Raw genomic sequence first — 12154 nt, forward strand, 5'->3', positions numbered from 1 at the left:
TTGCGCACTCTTCCCTCTCGCGTGAAAAATCTGAAATAAGACGAATGCACCTTGTTTCGGATATGCCGTGTTGAACAACAAGTGCACGAAGTGGTGTTGTGGAGGTTGAAGTGAGAGGGAAGTTTCTCCGTCAGAGTGACCGTGGATATATTTCAGTGCCTATGGTGCGGAAAAGTTGCTAGCATGTTCAACTTGGGGTGTCGGTGTCTATCAGGTGTGTACGTTTATATTTGTTATTTAATTTTATATATCCCCGAAATTTCGCGTTTCGGCATTTGTCAGAAGCGGAGCAACCTGCCGAAGGTCTTTTCTGGGGCTCCGTCGCCCGCAGGTACAGGTGTACGGTAGGGAGTTGCTGAGGAAAATATTATCGTGTCCATTAGCGTATGCGATATAAGTAGAGTTTATTTTTGAATGATCAGTGAATGTTTATTTTTTGAATAAAATCCCCAGTGATCTCGGCGAATGAGATTCGATGAACATGCAATAGAAGAGTCGCTCGCTCTTAGCGGGAGTTGGCGGGCGTGCTAAGCTAGTGTTACGTCGAGCTACCTTTGTTTTCTGAATCTAACCATTATGTATTAGCTCAATGAGTTTTTCTATGATCATTTCAATGTTCTATGGCGCCTGTTTATTATTCCCACTAGTTAAAATAGTGCTTCCTCGAGACACATGCCTGGTTCCTAACCCCTTCGATCTTAACGGGCTTTCCTTTTCCCACCTGTGTTCCCCGAAGGCGAATGACTCGTCTCCAATTCCTGTTTTCCGCGCCCTTTACACACTCCGTACGGCCTCTTTGTCGTTTTTCTGCCATACAGAAGTGGAACACAAGTCAAGCTCACCGGCGGAGATGAGCGTAATGATATCATTCAAAATTTTACATCACACCTATCTTGCTGAAACTTTTGAAAGGCTAATGAGTTGAATTGTTTTGGTATCAACCGTGCAAGCGTTGCGCGCTGGAGCTATGGCATGGACCGTGTTGTTGACAGGTTGCTAGGGGGGACGCCAAAATTGCACTTTTGTTCAATATCTGAGACAACACGTAGCAGTAGTTTTTAGTATTATTTCAGTTTGCATTACGCACTATGCTGACGCCCTATTGCGTGTATGATCTCCTTCAACAGGTCTATTATTTAACAAAAGTTTTAAAATATATATTGTGCTCTCTTATTCCAATGCGTGAACTCTCGTCCGAAGTAAAGTGATGTTTTCCGAAAAAACAGAGGTGTTTGCTATGTTGATACCCGAGTCTTGACGTTGTACAAAGACATTTATCACTGCAGTTTTTTGGAAGTTAATTATTTCAGCGGTTAGCTAGCAGTGGGAAACCATTCACAAAATTGCTGACATATTCATGAAGAAGGAAGATTTTCTTATCGGGATATTTAATGTGCTCTTTAGTTGAGTCGTAATTTCAATGAATACGTATTCTAATCGACAGCGAACCCGCTTTAAGCTTTTAGTTTGTGATTCAATATAAAAAATATTAATTTATTTCAATTACATATGCTGCCGTACATTTAAATGTGAACGCCACCAGTGGTCCTTGTGTGCTATTTGTTAGTATGCATCCTTCTTGAGATGTTTCTTATTGTGCACGCGTATGCTTTTCGTGATCGTCTTTCATCAAACCAACCTTCAAACTGTGGTTTCATCTTTTTCAAGGCAACCATTAGCTCAAGACGTACTTTAGATGTCTCGTATTTTTCAAAGTTATTTATGTTAGCCGCTCAAAGATTTCTAGCGGGATTCTACTTTGTCAACATGAATTTGTTTACATATAACATTTTACAATTTCGTCCGTATGTAGTAATCATGGGCATCTTAGTAAGTTTCCGGTGGTTTAGGTTTATAATCTTATTTGTAACTATTTGGGGGAACACTATTTAGGACTCATTCAATCTCATTGTCAGCACCTCCTAAGCTGCTTTCTACTCTTTTCGGTATTTGTTTAAATATTATGAAGAAATTGAGCGACTAAATGTACAGTCGGTGAAAAAAACTTTCTGGCGACATCCTTAGTATACTGCGGACCTGACACAGATCTTCGTTGTACTTAGCGCGTTTGAATTCTATCGTTACATGTACATTCTTCTTCTGTCGTAGAGGATGTTTTCGGTTGTTCATACATTCTAGTCTAGGGCAGTAAGCAAGTTCAGTCGGTGGTGTCTGGCTTAATGGCCAGCGGGCCTGTTCCGGCATAGAAATCCTTCGTCCTGCCCGTGAGAAGTCGTAAAGGAAGCTTTTGGATAGTATGTTTTGTTAGAAGCTGGTATTATATGTTAAGCATTGTATTTTTAATGCTCCAGTTCTTTAAATTTGGGTAGGTGATGGAATTTCGATGAAGGGAGAAAAGAAGAAAAAATTGTGACTGAAAGGCAGATGCAAAAAAAGACCTGTGAGAACTCTACGATAGAGCAAAATTCTCTCTGGACCAAAGGGAATCAACAAATTCCAAAGATTCGGACAGTATTAGACAGAATTCAAATACATGTACTAAAACTCGATATGCAATCTTCCACCAATAAAGCTATTTATTCTCGGCCAAGGTTTCAATGTGAATACATCGCCTTTGGAGGTCTGTGTCGTGAATAAATAATTTTATTTTTAGAAAGTTGCATATGTTTTCAGTAAAACAGAGAAAATCTGGTTTCTATCCTACGGTTGTCTGACAGAAGGATTTTCTGGGACGGAATAGAGGTAGCCTGCCAGAAGGTGTATTAACGTTGTCCGAGTCCATCAAGAACCCAAATCCACGATGGGCGCTGTGGTATGCTTCCAAATCCGTGATTTCCGGTCTCCACTCCTCTCCGACTCGAAACTCCCTTTGATGAGCGAGAGAGCGTGCGTATGCCGTAGGAGAGCGTTAAGCCCGCGCTCACCCACCTCCTCGCATTCCTCCTCCTGTGAAGAAGCCATCCAAAATCCCTTTACCCCTCCCCGCGAGCGTAAGCCTTCTTCCATGGAGGGTGAAGAAGCGTTCACCCACGTCTACCTTCCCCCTTTCGCACTCGGCTCCCTGTCCACTAATTTCCGGCCGAAGGTCCCTAACTACGGCGTCCGTGGACGTTCCTAATCGTCCTGTCACTTCCCCAGACGAAGAGCAGACCTTGGTTCCCCGGCACTCCGGGGTCCGTCACTAGTTGTGTCCGGCACAAAGCCCAGCCCTCGAACAGGATCAGTATGGTTCAGTCCCGAAGAAATGTGAATGTGAAACTTGGCTATTTATTACCTGCCTTCTCTTGACAGTAGGGGCCCACACACTCAACGATAAAATCCTCAATGGCAAGGGAAATAGTTACGCGCAAATGTTAATATTCTTTCTTCCGTTGCAATAAACCATTTAATCAACAAAATGCTCAAATGACAGCGATTAAAGGAACTAATTTTAATATGTATAATCCTATTGCGAACATTATATTTACCTGCATTTGAATGCGTATTGTACTCGCGAATAATTCGCACATTTTTTGTCAAGTTTGAAACGGGAATGTCGGGTAACTGGTATTGTATGTGCTTCTGTGTACCTGGGGTTTCTTATCATCATGATTCAAATGTATGGGGAATCGGAATGGTGCGGTGGCTTACGTATTGGCTCCCACCGAGAGGGTCCGGGTTCGAGTCATGGAGGCGACAGATATTTTTCAGTGGTATCCTGATCACTACTTGAGGTGCTTTTTAGAGAGCACGCTGAGTGAGTACGCCGTCCGTCGGAAGGGACGTTAAACCCTTTCGTTAAGAGTAGGCTAGTATCGACGACGGGTTTCTCTCCATCCTTCCTCCTATTCCATTTTCCCATCCATCCCTAATGGCGCAAATGACCTTAGCTATCGGTCGCCTCCCCTAAAACTACTACTACTGCTGCAAATGTATGGCGAAAGGAGACACGTGCATTTCACTTTGGCTTTGAGCAATACATTTTTACCCCTGATTGGAAGGAATATTGTAGTGAAATGACCATCATACCATAGGTAAAACATTTTTGGTATTTACAGTGCGTAAACATAGCAACAACGTGCGCTTTCAGATTGTAATTGGCCGGAGAGGGAAGACGAGCATTGTTTGACAGTAGAACAAGAGGACAAATGGAGAAATATTGTGTACCGCGTCAATATGGATGCCTGAAACTCGAAGGAAGTCATCTTGAATAAAATACTGGATATTAAGAATCCAAGTGTTTCACTCAGAAAACAAAATCGTCACAGCAAACAGCTTAGGTATTAACACAATGATCAACTAGCATGCATGGGAGGATAGTATGCGAACGCTAGTAAATGCAGTATTCTTGGCTGTCTGAATAACTACATTTCAATGCCCAAATGTACTGTCAAAATATCCACTTGTGTGTGTCCAAATTGTGGGTCTCTCGCACCTCGACTGCGGGGATATAATAATTAATACCTAGCCTGCCAGAATGCGTCTGAGCTGATGAAGGGTTAATATTCGGTAAATAGAATGATTACAAGTTTGGTCGCTATCATGTGAATGTATAGGGGAGAACAACCTCTGAAGTTTCACCTATCGCTTTTCATTTTTTACTCATTCGCACTTCTTACATCCATTTGGCCAACCATCTCTCTGCAGTATTAGTTGTTCACCAGTTTCTAACGAAAACCACGTAAATCATCATAACACTATCAAATGTAAACATTTTTTATGAAAAGTTGAGGTCTCTTTGCGTAGTGGATTTCTTAGAGCGATTATAGTTCTCAGATGATGATTTTAGATTTTATTTTCATTTAGGATCAATCAAATCACCTTAAATGGACATAATGAACTTCAAAACTTCTCGAGCAATCAGTTGTGGACTGATATCTTTCTGCTGGGAAGGATACTGTACTTGTATGCATTCATTGTGCAAGGGTAGTAAAGTGTTTAACTTTTAAACACTTTTGAAACTTCAGTCGTCCAACAGGGAGTATCGGGTCCGAAATAAATGGAAAGATTGGAACAGTAAAAGTAACAGAGCCGTCTAATTAACATGTTCATTGTGTGCATTTATGATGTGTAAAATATCGGTGTAAACTATTCCCCCCTGCCATTTACCTTGCTGTGCATTCTATCACCATATATGGAACTCAAATGATGAGGAGTACACCAGACGTCTGAACATTGTTTTCCTGAATACTACGCGACATTTATGCGCAGTGGTGAAAACATGCTGCGGGCGGGAAAATATCCGAAGGGTCAAGGTTAAGCGAGTGCTCCTCTCTCCCCACTAGCATTGAAGATCTCGTGTACATTAACCGACGGAAGGGATGAAAGATTTTGATCTCCATAAAAATAAATACCATAACGAACTTTATTTCCTAATAATTACATGTACTCTATTTGCACTCAGACATTCTGGGTGGGCAAATCTCACTCTACACTAATTATTCTGTGAACATTGATCGTAGCCCAACAGAAATGGCTACATGTAGTCAGTAAATTTTTGCCGACCCTTTTCGGAAACTTCGAGGGTCAGTGTATAGTTTATCAGTTCATGCTGTAGATTAACATTTTTCGGGTAATATCAAGACGACGTATCCGGTAGTGTCGAAAGGAACTCTTTGATTCCTAAAAATTTTCTTTGCTCATGGACTTCTTATATTTGGAAAACTCTGAAATGATTTTCGTGATGGCTCGCCAGGATGTAAACAATTTTCGCTCATTATAATTTGCCCCACCCGCTGAGCGCCAGTTACTTTTTTCCAAATATTTCATTTCGTGTCCTACGCGTTCTGAGATGACAGGTTGTATTCTCCATAACACGTAATTAGTATTCCGAAAGATTTTTTCCATGGGAACGTGGATAGGAAATCTCCACGTTTAAGTTTTTTTCCTCCTCATTGTTGGGCGTTGCATTGAATTGTCGGCAGGCGGGCGGCTAAATCGAGATAACGCTGCCTGTCTGCCCACCACGCATCCGCCGCCTCCACGTTGAGTCACACAGTCCCACGTCGCTTTCGCCTCCCCTCACACTCACTCCGGACTCCGTAGTGCACTCCGTGAGTCGTCATGAGTGTCTAATCCGAAGAATTCGCTTCGCAAGTTTTTAAAACGGTGGACTGCGTGTCAGCGAACGCGCTTGCCCGCGAGAGGCGAGCGATTCATAATCTTCAAAGCGCCATTGTTTTTGCCCTCATCCTTTGCGTGGGTTCTCCAGAGAGCTTTGGTCGTCTTTTTCCCCACATCCCCTACTCCACCCTCCCATCATTCCCGCCACCACTCTTTCCGGTAATGATGACTGACTCCTCGGGTACGGAAATGTGGCGAGCATGCCGATCAACTACTCGCTGAACGACAACTTTTAATGATCAGGTATTCCGCCGGCGACTCCACACGCGCTGGAATGATCCCGGGTAGCGTTCCGCTCTTTCTTGGCCTACCCTCGAAAAGTCATAATCTGGAGGAGGAATCTGGAGCTTAAGTGATCTTCACGACTGTTTTGTACTCTTATACCTACGCGTACATGCATCGTGCTTTGTGCGTTTTCATAATTAGATATGGCTTAAGTGTTCATAGTTTTCACGGTCACATCGCAATTACCATAAGATGATAGGTATATTTGTGGTGTATGCTATACTATTGTAAAGGAAGATGATGCGTAAACTTTTTACTAAATATTTATTGAGTTAATATGGCCATCGGCGGGTATTGTTTATAGCTTTTGTCAGGCCACCGAAGAATCCTGGTCTCAATTCTGGATGATATTCCCTATGCACTTCTTGGTAAAAACGCGCTGTGTGATATTCTGGGTGTAGGAGCTTTCTCGGAAATGATCCGACTCCCGTGCCCTGACTTAAATACCAAACGCAATGGGATTTATGTTAATACCACTACCCTCACCTACAAAGCCGGCCTTGGGCTTTGAATGCCGTGGGCATCGAAGTAATACGCGTTTTTGATATATGCTACGTTGTCAATATTTACTTATTTAACCTTTTATAATTGATAAAATTCACTATATTAAGCGCGACGTGGAAGTAACTTCATGACCTTTAAGTTATTTCCTCTCTAACGTAACTGCATATGGTTGCCAGTTTTGGTAGAGCAGTTCATTGGGGGGGCCTTACCATACCGACTCAGGCATTCAAAAACTACGTGGGGACTTAAATTTATGCTCTGTATCCATGTACAAAATGTACTCCTCTTATTGTGACCATTAACAGTGAACCCAGCATGGGAGATTCCAACGCCTGAATAAGGTGTGACAAGTTTATCGTAGTTTATATTAAATTCAAATTTCAAGTAGACCCTATAATTAGGGGAATTTATCAAGTTTAAAGTAGTACAGTTAAGATAATCACATCCCTGCCAAAAGCAGGGTCCATATATTAACTTCTGTCGGCAGAACTTCAGATCAGACTCACTGGACATGATTTTGCGTCGCATGCCCTTTGCGTACCGGGGTGGTGGTTTTCCAGGGCAGAATACTCAAGATGGTAGAATTTGGCAAATGAATATTTTTTGCTCGAATAATTTAAGTGCTTAATTACAGGTTATGTATCTACTATTCAATTCACTTGTATATTTTGACAATGGTGGTATTTGTTAAACATTAATTGCAATTCAACCTTTTTCATGCATAAGCTAATTTTGTGTGAACGTTTAACATGTTCATTTGAAGGATGTGTGAAACTACCGAGAATCTAATGGCCAGCATTCATTTAGAAACGCACTTCCCTTAGGTGTTCTTAGGCATTCTTCCCTTAGGTACTGCTCAGCTGACTTCATATTGTGACTAAAACTCTTGCGGAATGACCAGAGTCATTTTTCTCTGACTTGCATTACTCTAATGGCGCTATTCATTGACGTTGGCCGGCTATTTTGTAATTATTGTCGATGTAGCGATTATTATTCATACTAAACTAAATTATAAAATTCGATGAACTAAATATATTTCGTGTGTGTATGTATGCATATATATATATATATATATATATATATATATATATATATATATATATATATATATATATATATATATATACATTCAAACACGAAATCCCGCCAAACGGCGAATAAATACTCATATATACAGAAACAGATATAAGGAAAAGGGATAGGAACACATATAAAGGACGAACACAATAGAGGTGGGCAAGGCGGAATCGAACGGATCACAAGAGTAAAAATATTTCCTCAACCGGGACTCGAACACCGGATCTTTCCACTTGCCGGGCGGATGCTCTTAACCACTTGAGCTATCGAGGATAGTCAATTTACCCTGAGATTCGTGGGTCTAATATGTCGCCATATATATATATATATATATATATATATATATATATATATATATATATATATATATATACTGGCATAGGCAAGAGAAATTCATTAATTTACGTTCATTTTAGAATGCTCTTAATTGGGTATGATTATGATCGTTTCTAGACTCACTATTTTCGAAATTTACCCGTTAATTAATATTCATTAAAGCAAGGAATGCATAGAGAATCATAAGTTTATGTCGAAAAAGTCAGGCAAAGTGTATACATAGAAGATACATATTGAGAGGTGATGGCATTATGGAGGCCACGATTGATGTGAGAAGTGTACAAAGATGAGCAAAGTACCGAGTGAATAAGGCATTTTAGATGAGAATAAGGCATTTTAAATTAGGCAGAAAATATGTGGAACTGAATTATAAGGTACATTTTAAAATATCCTTGTGATTTTTCGACGCTTGTGCTATGATATATCAAGATTTTTGTTATAGTTTTCAGGGTTCATTCAGAATCTACCTCCGATCGTACTGATAATAATGATTCCCACTTAAATACTTAACAACGCAGATTCTGTGTGGTGCAAATTTTATCCAATTTTCACCCTGAAGGGTGTAATGTAGAATGAATATTGTTGACTTATTTGAATTTAATTATATTTTTCTATTCAGTTGCAAAAAATACGATTTTCGCATATTAATAATTTTAAATTCTTCTTTAACATCAATGGCATCGCTTTACAGATAATATGCCATCTTCTTTTTTTCGTTCATTATTAGACCCAGCTAGCCATAAACATGTTTGCATTCGGTAGGCACTGATATAGTCAATGTGATCAGTGTTGGCTTAGTCGCCTTGGTGGGAACATAATTATTTCTAGGGCATTGCAGATTTTCACTTTCCAAATATATTTCTCTTCTTTGGTTGGTTCTCTTTTGCTCAGTCGTCGTAGAATAAATTCCGCCTAGTGCTGGTCATTCACTTAAGGGATGAGAAATACGTTCAGATTTGCGACTAGATTTTGGAATTAGGTTGTGGTATAACTGCCTCATATCCTAGATAACCGAGTGTTTTTGTGTTTGAAATTATTTGCTTAACAGAGAGGACTGAATTTATTACCAATTCAAACTGGTTATCTTAGCATCCGGTGTGTAATCATTATGAATATTCTAATCTTCAGTGATACTAAAAGAGATTTTTAGAATTCAGAACAACACCAAGGTGGTCAGTTATATCCGTGGTACTGACTTTTAATTAATGAAATCAAACATTAGTACACGTTTTTAATTTCCTCATTCTGGTGTATCTTTTATAAATGGTATTTAATTGTTAGTTTGGTTTGAAAAAATAATGTGATAGTGCCTTGCCAAGTCTTGGGCCATCAATTTTTCTTTCCTTGGAACATTATTTCTGTGGAGAGAGACTTCATGCGGTAAACACAGACCCTATTTTTTGTGACGTAGGGGATGTCCTCCAGCTCACAACCATGCGGTATGCTAGGCATACTAGTATACGAACCTCGTACATGCATTACCTTTGCTTTCCACTTCCTCTCAATTTATTTAGTTTACTCATTGTAGCGATAATTTACCGAGTGTTTACTTTGTTAATGTGCTCTCTTATGACATCACCGGATGCGTTGCATAATGACAAGCACCCATTATAATTCCCACGTGCGAGTACCAATTATCTCATGTGCAGGCAACATCTCGAAATAAAGTGGAACGACTTTCATGCCTTTCTCTCTTTCTCCCGCTCGCTCGATAAGTAGAACAGAAGGTACCTAGAAAGTTTCCATTCGATGAAGAAGCCTTTCTCTCTCTCTCTCTCTCTCTCTCTCTCTCTCTCTCTCTCTCTCTCTCTCTCTCTCTCTCTCTCTCATTCCCCACCCCTTTTCCTATTTAGAATTTCTTTCTGCAAGCCGTCTGCCTTAGGTTGGTTTTTATCCAAGATTTAAATCGCACGTTCATCGGCGATATAAGAGATCTATGGCGTTTGTGGTTTTTAAAAGACCCACAGTCCACCTGAATGCAATTTTTCAAATTTTTTTCTATGTGTGGAACATATGTAAACATCGTTTTTTCGGAATGACCTTGAGCCGTGGTCATGATGAACCATTAATTTTGTTGTAGTAATTGCTTGCAGCATTATTCCCTGTTTCCTAATTTCTTCTTCTGGTCTCGTCTCTTTCGTCCATTCTTCCTTCTCTCCTACAATTTTCCGCCGTGAAGAGGGTGTTTGTGTACATCATTTTCAGTTTAATTTATAGCGGTAGATGTGCTACTTGAGGAGGTATTCTAACTTCACTGCCACTTCCACACTCTTTCTCAGGAACTTGTGAGATATATCGAAACATATGTAATTTATTTATGCTAGCGTCCATATTTGATCCCTTGACTTTCACCCATCTTGAATCATTTTCAATTATTGAGTATTTTTGTTGGATCAAGCATTGATTCCGGGCGAAAAGGAGAGTTAATTGAATGAAATGTTCGGCTGGCTCTTTTCTGAGAACTTTGTTAAGGAAAGTATTGTTTCTAATACGGTTAACATTTTTAGGTTTTGTGTGCTCAAAAGCCCGGCCTTGCGGTGTGGTGTCAATATTCCCATTATATAAGCAATTTTACAGCATATGATCATCTTTCACTTATAATTTAATAGATATTGCTTATACACAGGGTCGTTTGCTCGGTCTATTTGATGTTTCATTTTCGATTGATTGAAGAATAATTAATACGAACTTTGCCGTAATTTCGTACTAATTCATGATTAATTGCTTGCGATTTTAGTCAGGTGTGGGTTAAAAGAGTGAAATTTAATTACTTACCCTTTGAATTTATTTGAAAAATATATCCTATAGAATGTCACTTGCAATGGGTAGCTGTCAGAATGGTTGAGGAGGGATAACTTGTACTTCCCGGGCATCCTACTGTTGAGAGTATTTTTTTACAAGTGCGATATGTACACATTGCACAAAGTTACACCTGAAAGTCTCAATTTACCGTTTAGATGCTCTTCGTGGATTCGTACAGCTTGAGTACATATCTGGGATGACATACTCTTTGTTTGTTTAGAGCGTGAGCTGCTTGCAAATGTCCAAAGAGACCCCGAGTGCAGAGCATACCCTGCCAAGTCAGGGAATGATGACCGCCGTTTTCATTGGCACGGAGAGCGCGAGGTTGCGCAAAGGGCTTGCACAAGGCTCGGAAAAAGGTCAGGCGGTGGAAAGGTCCTCTGAAGAATTCGGAAGGCTACTGACCTTGGTGACCTGCCACTCCGCACTGCCGCACCCACATCTCCTGTCAGCATTCCTCCCTCTCTCGCTCCCTCTGCATCTGTGAAAACACCAAAGCGTTTTTGCATGCCGGCGGACCGCGGCTCGCCTTTGATTCCATGATCCTCTCCCCAAGGAGAGGATCATGGAATCAAAACCGCCCCCCACGAAAAACCGGAGGACACGTCCTCCGGTTTTTCGTGGGGGAAAGTCATACTCTCTCGGGTTTCTGTTTTTCTCCCCTCCTTCCCGTTCGCCCCGAGGCTGGACGCCACTCCACGTCGCCCCCCTTCCCCCCATCAATCCGTTTCTCTCCCACGCGCTCCCCCCTCGTTCTCTCCATCGCAGAAGAACTCTTCCCCCCCGTTCCCGCGTCTTCACAAATTCCTCCCCCGCACCGGTCTCCTTGGCCATGTCGCCGACTCGGCGGGTCCCCCTCTCCCGCAGATGTTACTTCAAACGAGCGGGGGAGGGTGGTGTGGGCGTCGCCGGGACAACCAGCTAGCTCTTCTTTCTCTCTCTCGTCTCGCTCAATTTGCTTCTCCTCTTCCTCCAAGAACTTTCTTAACTCGACCGTCGTGATCCTTAAAAAAAAAGCAGACACTTGTTAAAAGGGTCTGGAAATGGAAAATTGCGTGCAGGAAAGGGACGGGGGTGGGGAGGCGAG

General features: G+C 41.1%; 1 protein-coding gene across 1 annotated transcript in view; it reads left to right on the top strand.

Annotated features, from left to right (window-relative positions):
• Positions 1-101: 101 nt before the first annotated feature.
• Positions 102-12154, top strand: part of crb (cell polarity complex component crumbs) — a 193064-nt gene continuing 181011 nt past the window's right edge. The window contains exon 1 of the mRNA XM_071586267.1: positions 102-214. Coding sequence (XP_071442368.1) covers positions 184-214 — 31 coding nt within the window. The 5' untranslated portion in view covers positions 102-183. The remainder of the gene's footprint in view (positions 215-12154) is intronic.

Source organism: Hetaerina americana, unplaced genomic scaffold, assembly GCF_022747635.1.
Source record: "Hetaerina americana unplaced genomic scaffold, ioHetAmer1.1.p SCAF_1, whole genome shotgun sequence".
In the NCBI taxonomy this organism is placed as follows: Eukaryota; Metazoa; Arthropoda; class Insecta; order Odonata; family Calopterygidae; genus Hetaerina; species Hetaerina americana.